The sequence below is a fragment of the Nicotiana tabacum genome, chromosome 23 (assembly GCF_000715075.1).
Source record: "Nicotiana tabacum cultivar K326 chromosome 23, ASM71507v2, whole genome shotgun sequence".
Lineage (NCBI taxonomy): Eukaryota > Viridiplantae > Streptophyta > Magnoliopsida > Solanales > Solanaceae > Nicotiana > Nicotiana tabacum.
In genome coordinates, this window is record NC_134102.1 from 131,276,642 (window position 1) to 131,303,875 (window position 27,234).

General features: G+C 40.5%; 1 protein-coding gene across 1 annotated transcript; it reads left to right on the plus strand.

Moving 5' to 3' along the window:
- Positions 1–368: 368 nt before the first annotated feature.
- LOC107824645 (uncharacterized) lies at positions 369–2,773 on the plus strand. Its single transcript, XM_075245870.1, has 6 exons — positions 369–539; positions 1,204–1,398; positions 1,551–1,604; positions 1,944–2,099; positions 2,436–2,576; positions 2,702–2,773. Exons 1-6 carry the CDS (start codon positions 369–371, stop codon positions 2,771–2,773), a joined length of 789 nt encoding a protein of 262 aa, XP_075101971.1.
- Positions 2,774–27,234: the final 24,461 nt, after the last annotated feature.

Here is a 27,234-nt window from a genome sequence, read left to right on the forward strand (position 1 = left end):
ATCCATGGTCAAGTTCTTTTCTGGGTATTATGTCGAACAATCAATATTCATTAACAAATAACTTATGTAGATTCAGTTAATCTGCTGTAATCTATGTTTATTTTGGATATTACTTAGAAATGAGCAATAAACATTTATTAAAAGAACTCTTTTTAGATTCTGTTAATCATGTTTCAGAAGATTACATAAATTTAATATCATGGTATAATTGTCAAATTAATACTCTTCTATACCTCTATATAACGTTATCCTCATAATAGCAACGGTCTCATGTACCTAGCAAACCAAGTATACTTTTTAGATATTTCATATTGTATAAATTAATTCGATTTTTTTAAAAATATTCTGATATTCACACCGAAAAGAAAATGAAAGAATTCAGGATACATCAAAGAATTGTTCGACAAACTTTGCTGGTACTATATTTTCTTTTGAGTTATAATGGTGTTCAAGGAGAAAAAAAGCTATCTGAACTAGAGGATGCAGAGTTAGAAAAACAACTAAAATTTTTGAACAAACCTGCAGTCAAAACAGTTAAGGTATTTGTTTTAATTTAAAATGATCAATGTATTGGTAATCTTTTGAGACAATGTTGTTTTTATTAGAAAATATCAGTTTTTGTAGAAAAAATGCAATTTCTCTGTCGAATGATCGTTTGCCCAGGAAGAGTTTCCAAAATCAAACTAAATTTGGGAAATGAACTTTGTGTGCTTTTTCCTCTCTTTTTTTGCTTGTTGTAAATTCTTGTATTAGAAAATTGAACTCTCTACATTATACTATTTTTTACATATTTATTATTCTGTTTACATTTAATCTTGCAAATTTGCAGACAAAATGCATAAGAATGGCTTTGATGAAAACATATATTGACTTTAAAGTCTAATAATATCAATACATTAAAAAATAAAATAGAGGAGTAGTCATCATCTACAAACCATGTTTGAGTGAAATTGTTTTGTGTCTAAGTTACGTATTGAATTACCAGATGTGTATCTTATTATATGATTTGTTTTTCTTCAGACTAAGAGGGAGACTTATACGATTGTATAGATTTCTATAAACAAACTACATTCGATCACCCGTTGTTGAAGGATCATAATTTTTATCCCAAGGCATATCTCTTCTCTCTCTCCATTCTACTTTCAATTTTTTTTTACGATGATATGATACCGTTGACATGAAATTGAACATTTGGTTGAATAGATGAAATCTACACTATCTAGGATAAAGCAAAACTCAGGTTCTTCAACAGCTAGTCCGTCAACGACGATATGGCCAACAGATGGAGGTTGCCTTTTTGGAACTGTTCCTATTAAGATAATTACAAAGGATGATCTTATTAGACGAAGACGTATGCCACTGCCAGAAAATGTTACATTCGACGCTAAATTGGCTGATGTGAGATAGTTTATGTCAATATACTCCTATGTCTTGAATAATTCATATCTAAACATGAGAATCAATTATTTTACAGTTCATGCACAAACAGAAACAAGCTTAGTTTTCAATCATCGGCACGCTACTCATATATTGTTGTCCAACTAATGCAGAGCAACAACAATATTGAGCCAAAAGGAGGATACATATCTTCACAAGGATATAAGGTACATGAGCTCTATTTCCCCTCTTTTTCAAAAGGGATTTTTACACAAATAGCCTGTCATATTAATTGTTTACTTTTGCTAGCTATATACATAGATTATACATAATTATACATATTTAATACATAAATTATGCATATAATATACATTCGCCGGCTATTTTTAGTTTAAGTTCTAGGGTGAGCGGCTATTTGGGTTAATTCTTCTATTTTTTTAAAACACCCCATGTCGTACTCAGACTTCAGAAAGAAAAAAAGAAAAAACTTAAGATTTAATGTATATATAAAGATTAATTTGTATACTCTATATGAGTTAATACAAAGATTTATTTCTTTTATTCAGGTTGCAATAGCTCGAACTCCAAATAATCCAAATAATAAATTTGCGGGAGCTGCAATGGTAACTAGTTTGTACAATCCTCATGTTAAAGGCCAGCAACACAGTGCAAGTCGATTAAAAATTCAAAAAGAATCAGATATCTTACAAGTTGGTTGGAGAGTAAGTTTAACGCGGCCTTTTTCATCAATTATTTAATTGTTTCATGGAAGAAGGAAATGTTGTAACTTGTAATCATTGAATATTGTACATTTATTATGTAAAACACTCAATATTCAATAATCATGATATATATATATATATATATATATATATATATATATATATATATATAGGACCCAACATTATATGGGGATACTGAAACCAGGTTTTTTATTCATTTCCAGGTAACTTATCTTGACGATTTCCATCTTGATTTCATGAAACTAGCTATATTTAACTGTTTACCTCAATTAATTACAAGAATTCATGTAGCGGATATATCTTCATGTTTTCTAGGCTGGTAAAGCTCATTGCTTCAATACGCTTTGTCCTGGCTTTGTACAAGTAAACAATGAGATACCTCTTGATCTTTCATACCAGGATACTATTTCACAACGTGGCAGGAATACTTGGGAGGTTATGATGTACATTGATCGGGTACATTTTATATTTCATTTCTTCAGAGCTTTTATCAAGTCTGTACGAGTATATGGATTATAATTCAGAGAGCTCATAAATATTAACATTAACATTTTTTTTTTAAAAAAAAACTAAGGATCTAGCCAATGGAAATTGGTGGCTTTAACGGGAAAGAAGCTATAAACAAGTTGGTTTCTGGCCGCAAAGGATCTTAACTGGCTTGGCAGGTTTTGTTACAAACAAGCTTTTTCTCCGTTGAAGACACTACTTATGATGCTTATTGTACGAAACTTACAGTTTTAAACGAGAAAGGAAAAATAATTGAATTAGATAAAACGACCAACAAATACCGACAATCCTAATTTGTACAAGGTTTTATATATTTGAACCACTTTGGTATGGTTCACTAGGTGTGCTTTTTGTTCTTTATGGTGGACCTGGTGAGAGTGCACAAGTCTAAGTCTTGTTAATTACTATTATTAAGACATTTGTCTTCAATGTCTAAGGAAATATATTGAGCAACTCGTGGTTAGTTTACAATTGTCTAAGGCTAGCAAATTTGGAGTTAAAGAAATCCCGTTTGTGCTTTCAAGACATAACTTCTGCAGTAACAGAACATGCAAACCAAATCAAAGGGAATTAAGGGCAAAAATTTACTACTCCATCCGTTTCAAATTAGATGAGGTACTTTCTTTTAAAGTCTGTTCCAAAATAAATGACACATTTCTAAATTTGGAAATAATTCAATTATAAACTCTTCATTTTACCTATTTTACCATTAACGAGAAGCTTTTATAACCACACAAATGTCATGACCCACAAAACTTTTACCCCTTAAGCTTTTAAGACCACAAGTTTCAAAAGTTTTTTTTTTCCCCTAAACTCCGTGCCGAGTCAAACTAACTCATCTAAATTGAAACGGAGGGAGTACTAGTTTTTCACCGGTCATTTTCCTAGACAAAGCTCTCACCAGAAACTAAGATCACCACATTCGTTTTCCGAGATGCCCTTTGTATAGCAAATGAATAAAGTAGAAAAGTGGGAGAAGAAGAATTAAAAGACAATTATATATATATATAGCAAATGAATAGAACCAATTCCAACAACAATTTTGATACTTCAGATTATATATATATATATATATATATATATATATATATATATATATATATATATATATATATATATATATAGAGAGAGAGAGAAACCAGTATATAGGATACGACTATAGTTGCAAATTAGCCTATTTATATTCGCCTAAAATCCTAAATTAGTTATGGCACATTCTTACTCTAATTTATGACTTAACTACGATAAAATAGTATAATTTAGTGCAATTCCCGATAGCTCATAAATCTTTACCCAATATGACATTCTAAAAAGTCCCTTATTGTGCCAGACTATAAATCTTGATGCATTTTTTTGTTATTAGAAAAGACAGCCGTTTTAAAAGCTGGTTCTTTGCTTAGTCATTGGATTGTCATAAAGAAAAATACAAAATTGCAAAACTAAAAGATGATAAATATTCATATTTATGCACCTTGCATCCGTGCGAGGATATGTAACTTCTTTTGGGCTCACTATTATTGTTAATCTGTGAAAAATAATATATGAGTTGCCGCAATGATGGAAACTAAACATTATTTTTATTTTTCTAATGTACTTTTTTTCTTATTATAATTCTATTAATGCTTAAACTATTAGATTCTACAAATGAAGTCAATACTTCTCTTTTTTAAATGAATTATTCAAGATAAGCAATGATTAAGGATAACATTATCTTACATTAGTCAACTAAGCTTGAATGATGGTTTCTGATGGAGGAATATGTATGTGTCTAATAAGATCATCTTTGGACAACCTTTTTTCTTTAACCATATGCACGATAACTTATTAGCTGCTGAGATATCTGAATTGTGCAGTGTCCTAGTTAAAATAGGTTTCATCTGTTCATCAAAACTTAAATTCAGCTTGTTTACAATTCTAAACTAGTATTAAAAAATTGAAGGTGTAATAAAACACTAAAGAAGAATATTGCAAAGAAAGAGAGAGAATTCTTATTACTTTGAGATGAATTACAATGGAATATGGCCCCTCTATTTATTAAGAAAGAGTGACTTAGCCACCAAGTAAAATCCCTAAAATCTTTCTAAAGTATAGACATTCACCTTAAATAAAACTATATTTATAACACTCCCCCTTGAATGTTTATTCAACAGATAATGTGCCTCGTTAAAACCTTAACTAAAATAAAATTCATTGGGAAAAAAATTCTTGTCACGACCCGAAATTTTCCACCGACGGGACCGTGATGGCGCCTAACATTTCACTTGCTAGGCAAATCAATGTTAGAGAATCATTAACCAATTCCTTATCCTCATTCAGTAATTAACAATAATTAACTAAGATGAAATATATTAAGTGCAGAATATCATAAAACTGTATTAATTACTACCACCTGGATCTGGAGTCACAATTCATGAGCATTCTAGAATTTACTACAAGTAATAGTCTGAAAGAAATACAACTGTCTAAATGAAAGAAACAGTAGAACAGAAAAAGATAGACGGGGACTTCAAGGTCTGTGAACGCCGACAGATCTACCTTGAGTCTCCGGACAGCGGACCAATAGCAAAATCTCGATCAACCTGAGCCGGTATCAAAATCTACATAGAAAGTGCAGAGTGCAGTATCAGTACAACCGACCCCATGTACTGGTAAGTGTCGAGCTTAACCTCGACAAAGTAGTGACGAGGCTAAGGCAAGGCACCTACAAATCAACCTGTACAATTTAACAATGTATATACACATAACAAAAATAAAGAACTAAACAGAAAATGTCGGGAGGAGAACATACTGAGGGGAATACAAGATAAAGGACTACAACAGAATGATCACCGGAGCAGTCAATATACCATGAATCAACAGGACTAGTGAATACAGTAAGGAAAAATGCACAACATCACTCTTCGTGCTTTTACTCTCAATCTTACCATAAAATTAATAGAAATAGCACGACATCACCCTTCGTGCATTAACTCTCATATCATGGCACGACATCACCCTTCGTGCATTAACACTCACAATATGGCACGGCATCACCCTTCGTGCATTAATACTCCCAATATGGCACAGCATCACCCTTCGTGCATTAACACTCACAATATGAAACGACATCACCCTTCGTGCATTAACATTAGCCCTTACCATAATGCAATGCATAAATATCAACAGGGAGATAGAATAGCAAGTACAAAACTTACCTCAACATTTGGTTCCATAACATCAATCTCAACTTTGAAATAAAAACTCAATTATCACCAGAAGATCCGTAAACATGATACGAACGATAAATTGAACAACACTAGTATAACACATCGCAATTAGGCATAGGAATGAGACAATATAAGAAAAACTGAGAAACATGGAAAACAGGTAAATTGGCGGCGCATAAGTACTCATCACCTCACATATACGCCGCTCACATGAATTTTACTTAGCAAGTAATCTAAGGTTCCCAATTCCCTCAAGTCAGGATTAGACACAATACTTACCTTGCTACGAAAGCCACTTAATTCTCAATCACAGCTTTTCCTTTGGAGTTCACCTCCAAACTACTCGTATCTATTCAAAAATGAATCAATAATATCAAATTTTGCTAAAGGAATCAATTACATTGCATAAATTTAGATTTCCTAAATTTTCCTCCAAAAAGTCAAAAATCGACCCCGGGCCCGCTTGGTCAAAACTCGAGGTTCGGACCAAATTCCATTTACCCATTCACCCCCGAGCCCGAATATATAATTGGTTTTGGAATACGACCTCAAATTGAGGTCTAAATCCCTAAATTTCCTAAATCCCTAGTTTCTATCCAAAACCCCTAATTCTACCATGAAAACGTTAGATTTTTGTTGAAATCTTGTAGATTTTTTGTTGAAATCTTGTAGATTTTTTGTTGAAATCTTGTAAAATGTAGTGAAAGATTGAAAGAAACCAGTTTAGAATCACTTACCTATGATTTGGGGAAGAGATGGTCTTTGGAAAATCGCTTCTTGTGTTTTAGGTCTTGAAAATTTGGGAAATGAATGAAAATTCTCGTCTAAAAGTCATTTTGTTTAGCTGCAGACGTCGCATTTGCGACCTGAGCTTCGCAAATACGAAGCCTTCACAATCCTGCTGACCTTCACAAATGCGAGGAAAGTGTCGCAATTGCGATCACTGACCTCGCAAATGCGGACATAAGATCGCATTTGCGATCCATACCCCTCCCAGACTCCCTTCGCATTTGCGATGAGAAGTTCGCAAATGCGACCTCAATAGTGATCGCAAATGCCAACCCTGACCTTGCATTTGCGAGGTCTGAGGCCTGCAACACAGCTGAAGCACACCGGCTATTTTTCTAAGTCCAAATCACTCCGTAGCCTATCCAAAATTCACCTGAGCCCTCGGGGCTCCAAACCAAAAATGCACACAAGTCTAAAAATATCATACGAACTTGCTTGCGCGATCAAATTGCCAAAATAACACCTAGAACTACGAATTTAGTACCAAATCAAATAAAATTCTCAAGAACACTTTAAAAATTTTTATTTTCTCAACTGGACGTCTGAATCACATCAAATCAACTCCGTTTCTCACCACATTTCACAGACAAGTCTTATATATCATAATGAACCTGTGCCGGGCACCGAAACAAAAATATAGACCCGATACTAATAATGCCAATTATCAATCAATTCTTAAAAATAAATAATTTCCAAACTTTTAATTGTCATAAAAAATTCATAACTCAAGCTAGGGACCTCCGAATTCAATTCCTGGCATACGCCCAGGTCCCATAATTCGATACGAACCTACCGAGACCATCAAAGCACAGATCGAGGCCCGTTTACCAAAAATGTTGACCGAAGTCAACTAAAATCAACTTTTAAGGCAGAAATTCTTATTGTTTCATCAATTTTCAACATAAAAGCTTTCCGGAAACCTGCCCGGACTACGCACGCAAATTGAGGAGGGTAAAAATGAGATTTTTAAGGCTTAAGAGCACAGATTTGAGTTCTAAAACATAAGATGACCTTTTGGGTCATCACATTCTCTACCTCTAAAAAAACCGTTCGTCCTCGAACGGACATAGAAAAGTACCTGGGCTGGTGAAAAGGTGGGGATATCTACTCCGCATATCAGATTCAGACTCCCAAGTAGCTGCCTCAATAGGCTGACCTCTCCACTGCACTTGAACTGAAGGGTAACTCTTTGATCTCAATTGGCGAACTTGTCGGGCTAGAATTGCCACCGGCTCCTCCTCATAAGTCAAATCCTTGTCCAACTGGGCAGAGCTGAAATCTAACACATGGGACGGATCGCCGTGATACTTTTGAAGCATGGACACATGGAATACCGGATGAACAGCTGCTAAACTAGGTGGCAACGCAAGCCTGTAAGCCACCTCTCCCTCTCTCTCCAGAATCTCAAAAGGTCCGATATACCTAGGGCTCAACTTGCCCTTCTTTCCGAACCTCATTACACCCTTCATGGGTGATACTCGAAGTAACACTCTCTCTCCGACCATGAATGCAACATCACGAACTCTACGGTCGGCATAACTCTTCTTCCTGGACTGAGCTGTGCGAAGTCGATCCTGAATAATCTTGACCTTATCCAAGGCATCCTATACTAAGTCTGTGCCCAACAACCGAGCCTTTCCCGGTTCAAACCACCCAACTGGCGACCAACACTGCCTACCATATAATGCCTCATAGGGAGCCATCTGAATGCTTGACTGGTAGCTGTTGTTGTAGGCGAACTCTGCAAGGGGCAAGAACTGATCCCACGATCATCCGAAGTCTATAACACAAGCACAAAATATATCCTCCAAGATCTGAATAGTACGCTCGGACTGCCCGTCCGTCTGAGGATGGAATGATGTGCTCAACTCAACCCGCGTACCCAACTCATGTTGTACTACCCTCCAAAAGTGCGAGGTAAACTGCGTACCTCGATCAGAAATGATAGACACTGGCACACAGTGAATACAGACGATATCACGAATATAAATCTCTGCTAACCGCTCTGAGGAATAGGTAACTGCCACAGGAATGAAGTGCATTGACTTAGTTGGCCTGTCCACAATAACCCAAACTGCATCGAACTTCCTCTGAGTCCGTGGGAGTCCAACAACAAAATCCATAGTGATACGCTCCCACTTCCACTCAGGAATATCTAACCTCTGAAGTAAACCACCAGGTCTCTGATGCTCACACTTTACCTGCTGGCAATTTAGGCACCGAGCTACATAGGCAACTATATCCTTTTTCATTCTCTTCCACCAATAATATTGCCGCAAAGCTTGATACATTTTGGCGGTACCTGGATGAATAGAATACCTGGAATTGTGTGCTTCTTCAAGAATTAATTCACGAAGTCCATCCACATTAGGCATACAAATACAACCCTACATCCTCAAAACTCCGTAATCTCCAACAGTAACCTGCTTGGCACCACCGTGCCGCACTGTGTCTCTAAGGACAAGTAAATGGGGATCGTCATCCTGCCGATCTCTGATGCGCTCAAACAAAGAAGACTGAGCAACTGTACAAGCTAGAACACGGCTGGGCTCAGAAACATCCAACCTCACGAACTGGTTGGCTAAGGCCTGAACATCCAATGCAAGCGGTCTCTCACCAACTGGAATATTTGCAAGGCTACCTATACTGACTGACTTTCTACTCAAAGCATTGGCCACCACATTGGCCTTCCCAGGATGATATAATATGATGATATCAAAATCTTTCAATAGCTCCAGCCATCTCCGCTGCCTCAAATTGATTTCCTTCTGCTTGAACAAATACTGCAAGCTCCGATGATCAGTGAATACCTCACATGGCATGCCGTAAAGATAGTGCCTCCAAATATTCAGCGCGTGAACAATGGCTGCCAGCTCTAGATCATGAACAGGGTAATTCTTCTCGTGAACCTTCAACTGCCGCGACGCATATACAATTACCTTGCCAGCTTGCATTAATACTGCACCAAGACCAATACGAGATGCGTCATAATATACTGTATAAGATCCTGAACCTGTGGGTAGCACCAATACCGGTGCCATGGTCAAAGCTATCACGACCTAATTTCACCTATAGGTCGTGATGGCGCCCAACACTATATCTAGGCAAGCCAACTAATAAGTCAAACGTACATTGGTTAAACTTTTATTCCAAGAAAATAATAAAATACCAACTTCTACCAATGTGTGTGCCAAGACCCGGTGTCACAAGTGCATGAGCATCTAGTAGATTATACAAAACTTCAAATACTGTCTGAAATGAAATAGACAGAATATAAATATAAGAAGAGACACTGGTAGCTGCAGAACGGCTCAGAAAGGCAGCTTACCACTATGCCTCGGGATGACGTGGGTATGTGATGATAGGTCCTCCACTAGTACCTGTCTCAGATCCTGTACAAAAAGTGCAGCAAGTGTAGTATGAGTACGTAAACAACGTGTACCCAGTAAGTATCAAGCCTAATCTCGAAGTGATAGAGACGAGATGGCCGACTTTGACACTCACTATGGGTCAATAATAATAACTGAAATAAAACTAGGATATTTAAATCAGCATGATTTACAGAATTTACAATAATTTATTTAATCAGTAGAAATAATCAAATACCTTCAAATGTAACAATTTTCAATATATTAATTAAATTCCTTCAATTCAAATAATTTCTAATTTATCAATTAAACCTCATTTATAGGAGTAACAATTAATTCCTTAACAAGCAAGAGTAATAATTCATTTAATTCCAAGGATTTTTCAATTTATTAATTAGCTTCACAAGCCGAAATAAATTATTAAAGTATCGTGTAATTATTATTATTACGCACGATTTCTGTCGAGGACGTACGGCCCGATCCAGAGTATCGTGTACACTGCCGAGGGACGTGCGGCGCGATCCATAGATGCATCTATCCTGCCGAGGCGTTCGGCCTGCTCCACAAGAAAGAAGGACATTTTCTTATGTGCCTCTGAAAGGAGAGTATGTTTATTATAAGATAAATTTGGGAGGAGAACAATTTCTTTTAACAATTAATTGATTTAAACAAAAATTAAACATATGAGATTTCCATCCTTTAATATCTTTATCTAACAATTCACAATATATTCATATATATCAATTAATATTAATTAATCAAAGAATATAATTTTCACAAGTAAGGCATGCTTTGAGTCCTAAACTACCCGGACTTTACCATTAATAGTAGCTACGCACGGACTCTCGTCACCTCGTGCGTACGTAGCCCCCACAATTTAGCAATAATTCTTTAATCTTAATCACCTATGAGGTAATTTCCCCCTCACAAGATTAGACAAGAGACTTACCTCGTCTTGCTCCAATTTAATCCACTATAAGGCCTTTTTCACGATTATCCAACTCCGTCTGGCTCGAATCTAGCCAAAATAATTTGATACAATTACTAAATATTATAGGAATCAATTCTATAAGAAAATACTATATTTTAAAGAAAAGATCCCGAAATTAATTAAAATTTCGCCCGCGGGGCCCACATCTCGAAATCCGACGAAAGTCATGAAATTCGATAACCATTTAATTACGATTCCAACGATACCAGTTTCACTCAAATCCGACTCCGAATCGATACCGAAATCTCAAAAATTCTTTTCTATGAGATTTCTAAAACTTTCCCAAATTTAAATCTCAAAACACTAATTTATGGTGAAAACAATGATATACTTATATATGTAGACCAAATCCGAGTTAGAATCACTTACCCCAATGTTTTTCCCTTGAAAATCTGCCAAAAGTCGTCTCTGCTCAAGCTCAAGTTCGTCAAAAATGGCAAATGGGACGAATGCCCTCTTTTTATAAAACTGTCTAGCAGCCTTCGGAACTGGTCCTCGAACTGGGCCTCGATCGCGGCTTCAATCACAGGCTCGATCCTGGACCTCGGTCATGGCCTCGATCAGGGCATCGAGGTTGGGCCTTTGATCAGGGCATCGAGCATGGACCTTCGATCAAGGCATCGAGCATGGGTCTCGATCCTAGCCCTTGAGCCTTACCTTCGATCATGTCCTCGAGCTGGACCTTCGATCGTGGCTTCGATACTGAGCCCCATCCCTGGCTTCGACTCAGGCCTCGATCGTGGGCTCGATATCTGGGTTCGATCTGGGGCTCGATCACAGCCCAGAATATACAGCAGAAGGAAAAATTGCAGCAGCTTTTTAAGTCCAACTTTTGATCCGTTAACCATCCGAAACTCACCCGAGGCCCTCGGGACCTCAACCAAATATACCAACAAGTCCTAAAACATCATACGAACTTAGTCAAACCTCTAAATCACATCAAACAATGCTAAAACCATGAATCATACCCCAATTCAAGCTTAATAAAACTAAGAGTTTTCAACTTCTACATTCGATATCGGAATCTATCAAATCAACTCCGATTGACCTCAAATTTTACACACAAGTCATAAATGACATAACGGAGCTATAAAAATTTTCAGAACTAGATTCCGACTCCGGTATCAAAAGGTTAACTCATCGGTCAAACTTCCAAATTTAAATTCTTGTTTTTAGCCATTTCAAGCCTAATTTAACTATGGACTTCCAAATAAAATTCCGAACATGCTCCTAAGTCCAAAATCACCATACGGAACTGTTATAATTATCAAAATTCTATTCCGGGGTCGTTTTCACATAATTAGACATCCGGTCACTATTCAAACTTAAACATTTTAATTGTTTCTTCGAAATTCCATATCTCGGGCTAGGGGCCTCGGAATTTGATTCCGGGCATACGCCCAAGTCCCAAATCACGATACGGACCTACCGGAACTGTCAAAACACTGATTCAAGTCCATTTGCTCAAAATATTGACCAAAGTCAACTCAATTGAGTTTTAAAGCTCTAATCCACATTTTAAATCCATTTTTCACATAAAGACTTTCCATGAAATTTTTACGGATTGCGCACGCAAGTCGAGGAATGATAAATAGCACTTTTTGAGGTCTTAGGACACATAATTAATTATTAAATTTAAATATGACATTTTTGTCTCGATCCTAGCCCTCGAGCCTTACCTTCGATCATGTCCTCGAGCTGGACCTTCGATCGTGGCTTCGATACTGAGCCCCATCCCTGGCTTCGACTCAGGCCTCGATCGTGGGCTCGATATCTGGGTTCGATCACAGGCTCGATCCTGGACCTCGGTCATGCCCTTCGATCAGGGCATCGAGCATGGGCCTTCGCTCAGGGCATCGAGCATGGGCCTTCGATCAAGGCATCGAGCATGGGTCTCGATCCTAGCCCTCGAGCCTTACCTTCGATCATGTCCTTGAGCTGGACCTTCGATCGTGGCTTCGATACTGAGCCCCATCCCTGGCTTCGACTCAGGCCTCAATCGTGGGCTCGATATCTGGGTTCGATCTGGGGCTCGATCACAGCCTAGAATATACAGCAGAAGGGAAAATTGCAGCAGCTTTTTAAGTCCAACTTTTGATCCGTTAACCATCCGAAACTCACCCGAGGCCCTCGGGACCTCAACCAAATATACCAACAAGTCCTAAAATATCATACGAACTTAGTCAAACCTCTAAATCACATCAAACAATGCTAAAACCATGAATCATACCCCAATTCAAGCTTAATAAAACTAAGAGTTTTTAACTTCTACATTCGATATCGGATCTATCAAATCAACTCCGATTGACCTCAAATTTTACACACAAGTCATAAATGACATAACGGAGCTATAAATATTTTCAGAACTGGATTCCGACTCCGGTATCAAAAGGTTAACTCATCGGTCAAACTTCCAAACTTAAATTCTTATTTTTAGCCATTTCAAGCCTAATTTAACTATGGACTTCCAAATAAAATTCTGAACATGCTCCTAAGTCCAAAATCACCATACGGAACTGTTATAATTATCAAAATTCTATTCCGGGGTCGTTTTCACATAATTAGACATCCGGTCACTATTCGAACTTAAACATTTTAATTGTTTCTTCGAAATTCCATATCTCGGGCTAGGGGCCTCGGAATTTGATTCCGGGCATACGCCCATGTCCCAAATCACGATACGGACCTACCGGAACTGTCAAAATACTGATTCAAGTCCATTTGCTCAAAATGTTGACCAAAGTCAACTCAATTGAGTTTTAAAGCTCTAATCCACATTTTAAATCCATTTTTCACATAAAGACTTTCCATGAAATTTTTACGGATTGCGCACGCAAGTCGAGGAATGATAAATAGCACTTTTGAGGTCTTAGAACACACAATTAATTATTTAATTTAAATATGACATTTTGGGTCATCATATTCTCCACCTCTTAAACAAACGTTCGTCCTCAAATGGGTTTAGAATTATACCTGAAGTGCTGAATAAGTCTGGATATCTGCTCCGCATGTTTTCCTCGGCCTCCCAAGTCACTTCCTCGATTGGTTGGCCCCTCCACTGGACTCTTACTATAGAAACCCTCTTGGACCTCAACTGGCGAACCTGTTTATCAACAATGGCAATTGGCTCCTCTTCATAATCCAAGCTATTATCTAGCTGAAATGTGTTGAAGTCTAACACATGTGATAGGTCGGCATGATACTTCCGGAGCATAGATACGTGGAAAACTGGATGAACTCCCGATAGGCTGGGAGGCAATGCAAGCTCCCCAACTCGTTTCAACACCTCAAATGGGCCTATAAACCTTGAGCTCAACTTGCCCTTCTTCCCGAATCTCATAATTCCCTTCATCGGCGAAACCTTCAAGATAACTTTTTCACCTACCATAAATGATATATCAAGCGCTTTCTGATCCGCGTAACTCTTTTGTCTGGACTGTGCTGTACGAAGTCGCTCCTGACTCAACTTTACCTTTTCCAAGGCATCCCTTACCAAATCAGTACCATATAACTTAGCCTCACCTGGCTCAAACCATCCGATAGGTGAACGACATCACCGACCATATAAAGCCTCAAATGGAGCCATCTCGATGCTGGATTGGTAACTGTTATTATAAGCAAACTCGGCCAAAGGCAGGAAACGATCCCACTGACCTCCAAAGTCAATCACACATGCCATGAGCATATCCTCCAAAATCTGAATTGTCCTATCTGACTGTTCATCGGTCTGCGGATGAAAGGCTGTGCTGAGCTCTACACGGGTCACCAACTCACTCTGTACTGCTCTCCATAAATGTGAAGTAAACTGAGGGCCTCTATCTGATATGATGGAAATTGGCACACCGTGCAACCGAACTATCTCCTGAATATAAATATGGGCCAGCCTCTCTGAAGTATACGTAGTCACAACAGGAATAAAATGTGCCGACTTAGTCAACCTGTCAACAATCACCCAAACTGCATCAAACTTCCTTAAGGTCCGCGGCAACCCAACTACAAAATCCATAGTAATTCGTTCCCATTTCTACTCTGGTATGGTCATCTGCTGAAGTAGGCCACCTGGCCTCTGGTGCTCATATTTAACTTGCTGGCAATTTAGACACCGAGCTACATACTCAACTATGTCCTTTTTCATTTGTCTCCACCAATAATGCTGCCTCAAGTCACGATACATCTTTGTAGCACCTGGATGAATAGAATATCGAGAACTGTGTGCCTCCTCCAGGATCTTTTTCCTCAGTTCATCCACATTAGGAACACACAGACGATCCTGGAGTCGTAGAACACCATCTGTGCCAATAGTGACTTCCTTGGAACCACCTCGTAGTACCATTTCACGAAGAACCACCAGGTGTGGGTCATCATACTGGCGAGCCTTGATCTGATCAAATAGTAAAGATTGGGCCACAACACATGCAATAACTCGGCTAGGCTCTGAAATATCCAGCCTTACAAGTCTGTTAGCCAAGGACTGAATATCTGAGGCTAATGGCCTTTCCTCTGCTGAAATGAAAGCCAAACTACCCATACTCTCCGCCTTTCTGCTCAAGGCATCTGCAACCACATTTGCTTTGCCCGAATGATACAGGATAGTAATATCATAATCTTTTAGTAACTCCAGCCATCTGCGCTGTCTCAAATTTAGGTCCCTCTGCTTGAACAAATGCTGCAAACTGCGATGATCAGTGTAAACTTCACAAGACACCCCATAAAGATAATGCCTCCAAATCTTAAGAGCGTGAACAATCGCAGCTAACTCCAAATCATGTACTGGATAATTCTTTTCGTGGGGCTTCAGTTGACTTGAAGCATATGCAATAACTTGCTCTTCCTGCATCAATACACAACCCAAGCCAACGTGCGAAGCGTCACAATACACTGTATACATCCCCGAACCGGAAGGCAACACTAACACTGGTGCTGTAGTCAATGATGTTTTGAGCTTCTGAAAGCTCACCTCACAATCATCGGACCATCGGAATGGAGCACCCTTCTGGGTTAATTTGGTCAAAGGTGCTGCAATAGATGAAAAACCTTCCACGAACCGACGATAATAACCTGCCAAACCCAGAAAACTCCTGATCTCCGTCGCCGAAGTGGGACGATGCCAATTCTGAACTGCCTCAATCTTTTTGGGATCAACTTTAATACCTTCGTCCGATAGGATATGTCCCAAAAATGCTACAGACTCTAGCCAAAACTCACATTTAGAGAACTTAGCATATAGCTTTTGTTCCCGCAATGTCTGAAGCACTACTCTTATATGCTGCTCATGCTCCTCCTTACTACGTGAGTAGATCAAAATATCATCAATGAAGACAATGACAAATGAGTCAATATATGGCCTGAATACCCTGTTCATCAGATCCATAAATGCTGTCGGGGCATTAGTTAAACTAAAAGACATTACCAGAAACTCATAATGACCATATCTAGTACGGAAAGCAGTCTTCGGAACATCCGAATCCCGAATCTTCAACTGATGGTACCCCGACCTCAAGTCGATCTTAGAGAATACCCTAGCACCCTGCAACTGGTCAAATAGATCATCAATACGCGGCAACGAGTACTTGTTCTTAATAGTGACTTTGTTCAATGGGCGATAATCAATACACATTCGCATTGTTCCATGCTTCTTTTTTACAAATAATACTGGTGCACCCCAAGGCGATACACTCGGTCTGACAAACCCTTTGGCTAGTAACTCTTCAAGCTGTTCTTTCAATTCTTTCAATTCTTTCGGAGCCATGCGATACGGTGGGATAGATATAGGCTGGGTATCTGAAGCCAAGTCAATACAGAAATCAATATCACGATCAGGTGGCATACCTGGAAGATCTGATGGAAATACATCGGGGAACTCCCGAACTACAGGCACTGAATCAATAGCCGGAGTCTCTTCAGTAGTATCCCGAACATAGGCTAGATAAGCTAAACAACCCTTCTCAACTATGTGTTGAGCCTTTATAAAAGAAATAACTTGATTAAATGAACTAACAGGCGAACCCTTCCACTCCAGCTTAGGCAATGTTGGAATAGCCAAGGTAACAGTCTTGGCATGGCAATCTCGAATAGAATGATATGGAGACAACCAGTCCATGCCCAGAATAATTTCAAAATCGGTCATCTCAAACAATAGGAGATCTGCTCTAGTTTCATAACCACAGAATGTAATAATACAGGACCGGTAGATCTGGTTCATAACAACAGAATCACCCACAGGAGTGGACACATAAACAGGAGTACTCAAGGACTCACGAGAAACACCCAGGAATGGAGCAAATTGAGATGACACATATGAATACGTAGATCCTTGATCAAATAATACTGAGGCATCTTTGCCACAAACAGAAATAATACCTTTAATCATGGCATCTGAGGCCTCTGCATCTGGTCTAGCCGGAAAAGCATAGAACCGAGCTGGAGCACCAACTGGCTGGCCTCCACCTGGCTGACCTCCACCCCTAGGACGACCCCTACCCACCTGTCCTTCACCTCTGGGTGGTCGGACTGCTGGTGGAGCAACTGGTCCGGTAAGCATAGGCTGCTGACCCTGCTGTACTGGTCTACCCCGAAGCCTGGGGCAAAACCTCTGCATGTGACTGGGATCCACGCACTCGTAACAACTCTTCGGTGCGATGGGCTGCTGACTAAGTGTCTGGCCCTGGGGACCTGAATACCCACGGAAAGAACCCTGAATAGCTGGTGGGCAATAAGAACTCTTTGGTATAGCATTGAAATAAGGTCGTACTAGAGCACCTCGAGGAGGTGGTGGTGCTGGATATGGGGGTCTGCTGGACTGCCCCCTCACGAACTGACCTCTGCCCTTGGACGGAGCACCTCTAAACTCTCCAGAGTACCTAAACCGCTTATCTCTCATAATCTGCTCTCGGCTCCACTGACGTACATCCTCAATCCTCCGGGCTATCTCCACAACTCGCTCATAAGAAGTACCCATCTCAACCTCTCGAGCCATAGTGGCCTGAATACCAGTATGTAAACTGGCTACAAACCTTCGCACTCTCTCCGCCTCAGTAGGGAGTATCATTAGTGCATGGCGAGATAATTCAGAAAACCTCGCCTCATAATCAGTCACTGACATCTGACCCTGCTGGAGCTGCTCAAACTGAAACCGCAACTCTTCCCTCTGGGAGGGTGGAATATACCTGTCCAAGAAGATACAGGTGAACCTGTCCCAAGTCATGGGAGGAGAATCTGCTGGTCTGCCAAGAGCATAAGACTGCCACCATCTACGGGCTCTACCCTCTAGCTGAAAAGTAGCGAAATCAACCCCATGGAATTCTAATATCCTCATGTTGTACAGTCTATCCTTGCAATGATCAATGAAATCCTATGGATCCTCATGTCGCTCTACCCCCGAATACAAGAGGATGTAGTCTAGCTCATTTGTCCAATAGTTTCTGAGGATCGGCGGCTACAGCTGGCCTGGGCTCAGGTGTAGCTGCTGCCACTGGCTGGACTCCACCCACGGGTAGTGCACCCTGGGTCTGATATACAGTAGCTTCCTGTCCATGAGCCTGCGCGGTAGGGGTCTGTGCTCCCCCGCCCACCTGAGATGTGGTTGGGTCTGCCGGAAATAAACCGGCCTGAGTCATATTGTCCATGAATCACAGCATACGACCCATGACATCCTGAAATCTCGATGCAGATGAGAAGTCAACCGGAGCTGGCTCTGCCACAGGCACCTCACCCTGCTCCTCAATAATGGGATTCTCTGCTGGATCCATTGGCGGCATAACTGGAATGGTCCTGGGACGTCCTCGCCCTCTACCATGGGCTGGAGTCCTCCCTCGGCCTCTGCCTCGGCCTCTAGAAACTGGGGGAGTAGCTCTTCCCTGGTCTGGAATCTCATTAGAGTGTGTTCTCACCATCTGTGAGAGAATAAGAGAAGGATATTTAGTACTACATCAATTGCACGATGGAATATGAAGAAAGGTAGTTTCCTAACACCATATAGCCTCTCGAAGATAAGTACAGACGTCTCCATACCAATCCGCAAGACTCTATTAGGTCTGCTCATAACTTGTGAGACCTACGTGAACCTAGTGCTCTGATACTATGTTATCACGACCCAATTTCACCTATAGGTCGTGATGGCACCCAACACTACAGCTAGGCAAGCCAACTAATAAGTCAAACATACATTGGTTAATCTTTTATTCCAAGAAAATAATAAAATACCAACTTTTACCAATGTTTGTGCCAAGACCCGGTATCACAAGTGCATGAGCATCTAGTAGATTATACAAAACTTCAAATACTGTCTGAAATGAAATAGACAGAATATAAATATAAGAAGAGACACTGGTAGCTGTAGAACGGCTCAGAAAGGCAGCTCACCACTATGCCTCGGGATGACGTGGGTATGTGATGATAGGTCCTCCACTAGTACCTGTCTCAGATCCTGCACAAAAGAGCAGCAAGTGTAGTATGAGTACGTAAACAACGTGTACCCAGTAAGTATCAAGCCTAATCTCGAAGTGATAGAGACGAGATGGCCGACTTTGACATTCACTATGGGTCAATAATAATAACTGAAATAAAACTAGGATATTTAAATCAACATGATTTACAGAATTTGCTATAATTTATTTAATCAGTAGAAATAATCAAATACCTTCAAATGTAACAATTTTCAATATATTAATTAAATTCCTTCAATTCAAATAATTTCCAATTTATCAATTAAACCTCATTTACAGGAGTAACAATTAATTCCTTAACAAGCAAGAGTAATAATTCATTTAATTCCAAGGATTTTTCAATTTATTAATTAGCTTCACAAGCCGAAATAAATTATTAAAGTATCGTGTAATTATTATTATTACGCACGATTTCTGCCGAGGACGTACGGCCCGATCCAGAGTATCGTGTACACTGCCGAGGGACGTGCGGCGCGATCCATAGATGCACCTATCCTGCCGAGGCGTTCGGCCTGCTCTACAAGAAAGGATGACATTTTCTTATGTGCCTCCGGAAGGAGAGTATATTTATTATAAGATAAATTTGGGAGGAGAATAATTTCTTTTAACAATTAATTGATTTAAACAAAAATTAAGCATATGAGATTTCCATCCTTTAATATCTTTATCTAACAATTCACAATATATTCATATATATCAATTAATATTAATTAATCAAAGAATACAATTTACACAAGTAAGGCATGCTTTGAGTCCTAAACTACCCGGACTTTAGCATTAATAGTAGCTACGCACGGACTCTCATCACCTCGTGCGTACGTAGCCCCCACAATTAGCACCAATTATTTAATTTTAATCACCTATGAGGTAATTTTCCCCTCATAAGATTAGACAAGAGACTTACCTCGTCTTGCTCCAATTTAATCCACTATAATGCCTTTTCCACGATTATCCAACTCCGTCTGGCTCGAATCTAGCCAAAATAATTCGATACAATCACTAAATATTATAGGAATCAATTCTATAAGAAAATACTACATTTTAAAGAAAAGATCCCGAAATTAATTAAAAATTCGCTCGTGGGGCCCACATCTCGAAATCCGGCAAAAGTTATGAAATCCGACAACCCATTCAATTACGATTCCAACGATACCAGTTTCACTCAAATCCGACTCCAAATCGATATCGAAATCTCAAAAATTTCATTTCTATGAGATTTCTAGATTTTTTCCAAATTTCAATCTCAAAACACTAATTTATGGTGAAAACAATGATATACTTGTATATGTAGACCAAATCCGAGTTAGAATCACTTACCCCAATATTTTTCCCTTGAAAATCTGCCAAAAGTCGTCTCTGCTCAAGCTCAAGTTCGTCAAAAATGGCAAATGGGACGAATGCCCTCTTTTTATAAAACTGCCCAGCAGCCTTCGGAACTGGTCCTCGAACTGGGCCTCGATCACGGCTTCGATCACAGGCTCGAGCTTGGACCTCGGTCATGACCTAAATCAGGGCATCGAACATGGGCCTTCGATCAGGGCATCGAGCATGGGCCTTCGATCAAGGCATCGAGCATGGGTCTCGATCCTAGCCCTCGAGCCTTACCTTCGATCATGTCCTCGAGCTGGACCTTCGATCGTGGCTTCGATACTGAGCCCCATCCCTGGCTTCGACTCAGGCCTCGATCGTGGGCTTGATATCTGGGTTCGATCTGGGGCTCGATCACAGCCCAGAATATACAGCAGAAGGGAAAATTGCAGCAGCTTTTAAGTTCAACTTTTGATCCGTTAACCATCTGAAACTCACCCGAGGCCCTCGGAACCTCAACCAAATATACCAACAAGTCCTAAAACATCATACGAACTTAGTCAAACCTCTAAATCACATCAAACAATGCTAAAACCATGAATCATACCCCAATTCAAGCTTAATGAAACTAAGAGTTTTCAACTTCTACATTCGATGTCGGAACATATCAAATCAACTCCGATTGACCTCAAATTTTACACACAAGTCATAAATAACATAATGGACCTATGAAAATTTTCGGAACTGGATTCCGACTCCGGTATCAAAAAGTCAACTCATCGGTCAAACTTCCAAACTTAAATTCTTGTATTTAGCCATTTCAAGCCTAATTTAACTACGGACTTCCAAATAAAATTCCGAACATGCTCCTAAGTCCAAAATCACCATACGGAGCTGTTGGAATTATCAAAATTCTATTCCGGGGTCTTTATACATAATTAGACATCCGGTCACTATTCGAACTTAAACATTTTAATCTTTTCTTCGAAATTCCATATCTCGGGCTAGGGGCCTCGGAATTTTATTCCGGGCATACGCCCAAGTCCAAAATCATGATACGGACCTACTGAAACTGTCAAAATACTGATCCGAGTCCGTTTGCTCAAAATGTTGACCAAAGTCAACTCAATTGAGTTTTAAAGCTCTAATCCACATTTTAAATCCATTTTTCACATAAAGACTTTCCATGAAAATTTTTACGGTTTGCGCACGCAAGTCGAGGAATGATAAATAGCACTTTTCGAGGTCTTAGAACACATAATTAATTATTAAATTTAAAGATGATATTTTGGGTCATCACAAAAGCTGTCTTGAGCTTCTGAAAGCTCGCTTCACACTTTTCTGACCACCTTAACGGGGCACCCTTCTGGGTTAATATGGTCAACGGGGTTGCTATGGATGAAAACCCCTCCACAAATCGACGGTAATAGCCCATCAAACCCAGGAAACTACGAATCTCTATAGCTGATGTGGGTCTAGGCTAGTTCTGAACTGCCTTAATCTTCTTAGGATCTACCAGAATACCCTCTACTGATACAACGTGACCAGAGAAAGCTACTGAACTCAACCAAAACTCGCATTTTGAGAACTTAGCATATAACTGGCTGTCTTTCAGAGTCTAAAGAACGATCCGAAGGTGCTGCTCATGCTCCTCTCGACTGTGGGAGTAGATCAAGATATCATCAATAAACACAACCACAAAAGAATCCAAGTAGGGTTTGAACACCCGGTTCATCAAACCCATGAATGCTGCTGGGGAATTTGTCAGCCCAAATGACATCACTAGGAACTCATAATGCCCATACCGAGTCCGAAAATCCTTCTTAGGAGCATCGGATGCACTAATCCTCAACTGATGGTAGCCAGATCTCAAATCAATCTTTGAAAACACCTTGGCACCCTAAAGCTGATCAAATAAATCATCAATCCTTGGCAATGGATATTTATTCTTGATGGTGACTTTGTTCAACTGCCGATAATCTATACACATCCTCATTGATCCATCTTTATTCTTCACAAATAACACGGGTGTACCCCAGGGCGAGACACTAGGTCTAGTGAAGCCCTTATTAAGCAAATATTGCAACTGCTCCTTCAATTCTTTCAACTCTAGCAGGGCCATGCGATATGGAGGAATGGAAATAGGCTGAGTGCCCGGAGCCAAATCAATGCAGAAATCAATATCCCTATTGGGTGGCATCCCCGACAGATCTACAGGAAACACCTCTGGAAACTCACGAACAACCGACACCGAATCTATGGAAGGAACCTCCGCACTAGAATCGCGGACATAAGCCAAATAAGCTAGGAACCCCTTCTCGGCCATATGCCGAGCCTTCACATAAGAGATAACCCTGCTGGCAGAATGGCCAAGATTCCATCTCCACTCTAATTGAGGCAACCCCAACAAGGCTAAGGTCACCGTCTTGGCGTGACAATCGAATATAGCATGATAAGGTGACAGCCAATCCATACCCAGTATGACATCAAAATCAACCATGTCAAGAAGTAGGAGATCTACACGAGTCTCAAGACTCCCAATGGTGACCACACACGAATGATAAACACAATCTACAAATATAGCATCTCCCACTGGTGTGGACACACACACATGAGCACTCAAAGAATCACGGGGCATAACCAAATAGGAAGCAATATAGGATGACACATAGGAGTAAGTAGACCCCGGATCAAATAGAACTGAAGCATCTCTACTACAAACTAAAATAATACCTGTGATAACAGCGTCAGTTGACTCAGCCTTAGGCCTGGATGGGAAAGCATAACACCGGGGCTGGGCCCAACCACCCTAATCTACGTCCATGGGATGGCCTCTAACTGGCTGGTCTCCACCTCTAACGGCCTGACCTTCACCTCTAACTGTCTGGCCTCTACCTCTGGCTGCCTGACCCCTGCCTCTGGCTGGCTGAGCAGGTGGTGCAGCAACTGGTGCCGGAACTATGGCACGAGAACTCTACTACTGTGAGCTGCCCGTTGCTAGAGGGTAAAATCTAGCAATGTGTCTCGGATCACCACAAGTATAACATAATCTCGGTTGCGGTGAATTTTGACCCTGAAACTGACCATGTCGACCCGAATAACCACCCTGATAACTCTGGAGTGGAGGTGCACTAATAGGAGCTGGTGGTGCAATGTAGGCTAGCTGGTCAGAATAATGCATCTGAGGGCCACAACCACCTGAGGCACCATGGGATTCCTAGAGCGCTGAATGAAATGTCCTGGGAGGATAGCCTCTACCAAAAGTACTCCTGCCTCTAGATGAGGCACCGCTGAACTCACCGGAATGACGAGGCCTCTTGTCAGACCCCTAACCTCCCTGAGTAATAATCATCTCGACTCGTCTGGCGACATTAGCAGCCGCCTGAAAAGAAATCTCACTCCCAGTCTCCTTAGCCATATGCAATCTGATAGGCTGAGCAAGTCCATCAATAAACCTCCTCACCCTCTCTCTCTTGGTGGGAAGCAGAAGAATGGCATGACGGGCCAAATCCACAAAACGGGTCTCATACTGAGTAACAGTCATACTACCCTGCTGGAGACGCTCAAACTGACGGCGACGCTCCTCTCTCAATGTGATAGGCAGAAACTTCTCTATGAAGAGCTGAGAGAACTGGTCCCAAGTAAGAGCAGGCGACCCAGCTGGTCTGGTCAACAAGTAATCTCTCCACTATTTCTTGGCGGAACCAGTCATCTGAAATGCAGCAAAATCGACCCCATTGGTCTCCACTATACCCATGTTTCGTAGAACCTCGTGACAGCTGTCAAGATACTCTTGGGAGTCCTCTGAAGGAGCACCACTGAAGTGAATAGGAAAGAGCTTGGTAAACCTGTCCAATCTCCAAAAAGCCTCAGAAGACATAGCTAGCCCATCTCCGACTTGTGCCGCAATAACCTGCTGAACTAATCCGACTGGCTGAGCTGCTGGAGCCTGATAATGGGGAGCTATCTGCTCCGGAGCGGGAGTGGTGGCAGTCTGGGCTCCTTCTCTAGCCTGAGAGACTGCTGGTGCAATGGGAAATGCGCCAGTCTGGGCCACACTCTTTAGAAGGCCCACCAAACGGACCAAAGCATCCTGAAGTACTGGGTGGCAATGAACCCCTCTGGAACCTGAGCTGGTCCAGCATGAACAGTCTGGGCTGGAACCTCCTCGTCAAGCTCTATCTGAGGCTCTACTGTTGGGGCTACTGCTCGGGCCCTAGGCTGAGCCCTGCCCCTGCCTCGGCCTCTGGCACGACCTCGACCTCGACCTTTGCCCCGCATAGGAGCTGTCACTTGAGGCTCTGGGTGTTGCTCAACCGAGGAAGCGGTACGTGTTCTCGCCATCTGCGAGAGAATAAGAGTAGAAGAGTTCAATCAGCATTGAGAAAGCAAAATCGTAGGATAGGGAAGAAAAGAAGTGAAACTTGTTCCTAAACTTCATAGCCTCTGGAAGATAAGCACAGACGTCTTCGTACCGATCCTCCAGACTCTACTATGCTTGCTCATGAATCATGAGACCTAGGCAACCTAGTGCTCTGATACCAACTGTCACGATCCGAAATTTCCCACCGACGGGACCGTGATGGCCCCTAACATTTCACTTGCTAGGCAAGCCAATGTTAGAAAATCATTAACCAATTCCTTATTCCTATTCAGTAATTAACAATAATTAACTAAGATGACATATATTAAGTGCAGAATATCATAAAACTGTATTAATTACAACCACCCGGATCTGGAGTAACAATTCACGAGCATTCTAGAATTTACTACAAGTAATAGTCTGAAAGAAATACAACTGTCTAAATGAAAGAAACAGTAGAACAGAAAAAGATAGACGGGGACTTCAAGGTCTATGAACGCCGACAGATCTACCTTGAGTCTCCTGGCAGCGGACCAATAGCGAAATCTCGATCAACCCGAGCCGGTATCAAAATCTGCACAGAAAGTGCAGAATGCAGTATCAGTACAACCGACCCCATATACTGGTAAGCGTCGAGCCTAACCTCGACGAAGTAGTGATGAGGCTAAGGCAAAGCACCTACAAATCAACCTGTACAATTTAACAATGTATATACACATAACAGAAATGAAGAACTAAACAGAAAATGTCGGGAGGAGAACATACTGAGGGGAATACAAGATAAAGGACTACAACAGAATGATCACCGGAGCAGTCAATATACCATGAATCAACAGGACTAGTGAATACAGTAAGGAAAAATGCACAGCATCACCCTTCGTACTTTTACTCTCAATCTCACCATAACATTAATAGAAATAGCACGACATCACCTTTCGTGCATTAACTCTCAAATCATGGCACGGCATCACCCTTCGTGTATTAACACTCACAATATGGCACGGCATCACCCTTCGTGTATTAACACTATCCCTTACCATAATGCAATGCATAAATATCAAGAGGGAGATAGAATAGCAAGTACAAACCTAACCTCAACATTTGGTTCCATAACATCAATCTCAACTTTAAAATAAAAACTCAATTATCACCAGAAGATCCGTAAACATGATAAGAACGATAAATTTAACAACACTAGTATAACACATCGCAATTAGGCATAAGAATGAGACAATATAAGAAAAACTGAGAAACATGAAAAATAGGTAAATTGGCGGCGCATAAGTACTCGTCACCTCACATATACGCCGCTCACATGAATTTCACTTAGCAAATAATCTAAGGTTCCTAATTCCCTCAAGTCGGGGTTAGACACAACACTTACCTTGCTCCGAAGGCCACTTAATTCTCAATCACAACTTTTCCTTTGGAATTCACCTCCAAACCACTCGTATCTATTCAAAAATGACTCAATAATATCAAATTTTGCTAAAGTAATAAATTACATTGCATAAATTTAGATTTCCTAAATTTTCCTCCAAAAAGTCAAAAATCGACCCCGGACCCGCTTGGTCAAAACTCGAGGTTCGGACCAAATTCCATTTGGCCATTCACCCCCAAGCCCGAATATATAATTGTTTTTGGAATCCGACCTCAAATTGAGGTCTAAATCCCCAAATTTCCGAAATCCCTAGTTTCTACCCAAAACCCCTAATTCTACCATGAAAACCTTAGAGTTTTGGTTGAAATCTTGTAAAATGTAGTGAAAGATTGAAAGAAACCAGTTTAGAATCACTTACCTATGATTTGGGGAAGAGATGGTCTTTGGAAAATTGCCTCTTGTGTTTTAGGTCTTGAAAATTTGGGAAATGAATGAAAATTCCCGTCCAAAAGTCATTTTGTTCAGCTGCAGACTTCGCATTTGTGACCTGAGCTTCGCAAATTGCGAAGCTCCCAATTGCGAAGGGGCTATCGTAATTGCGAAGCCTTCACAATCCTGATGCCCTTCGCAAATGCGAGGAAAGTGTCGCAATTGCGATCACTGACCTCGCAAATGCAGACAAAAGATCGCATTTGCGATCCATACCCCTCCTAGACTCCCTTCTCAAATGCGAAGAAAAGTTCGAAATTGCGAACAC

Coding starts and splice junctions, on each gene's coding strand:
- LOC107824645 (XM_075245870.1), top strand. CDS start 369: ATGAAAGAATTCAGGATACATCAAAGAATTGTTCGACAAACTTTGCTG. Junction 540..1,203: donor CTGCAGTCAAAACAGTTAAG/GTATTTGTTTTA, acceptor TTGGTTGAATAG/ATGAAATCTACACTATCTAG. Junction 2,100..2,435: donor TCTTACAAGTTGGTTGGAGA/GTAAGTTTAACG, acceptor CATGTTTTCTAG/GCTGGTAAAGCTCATTGCTT.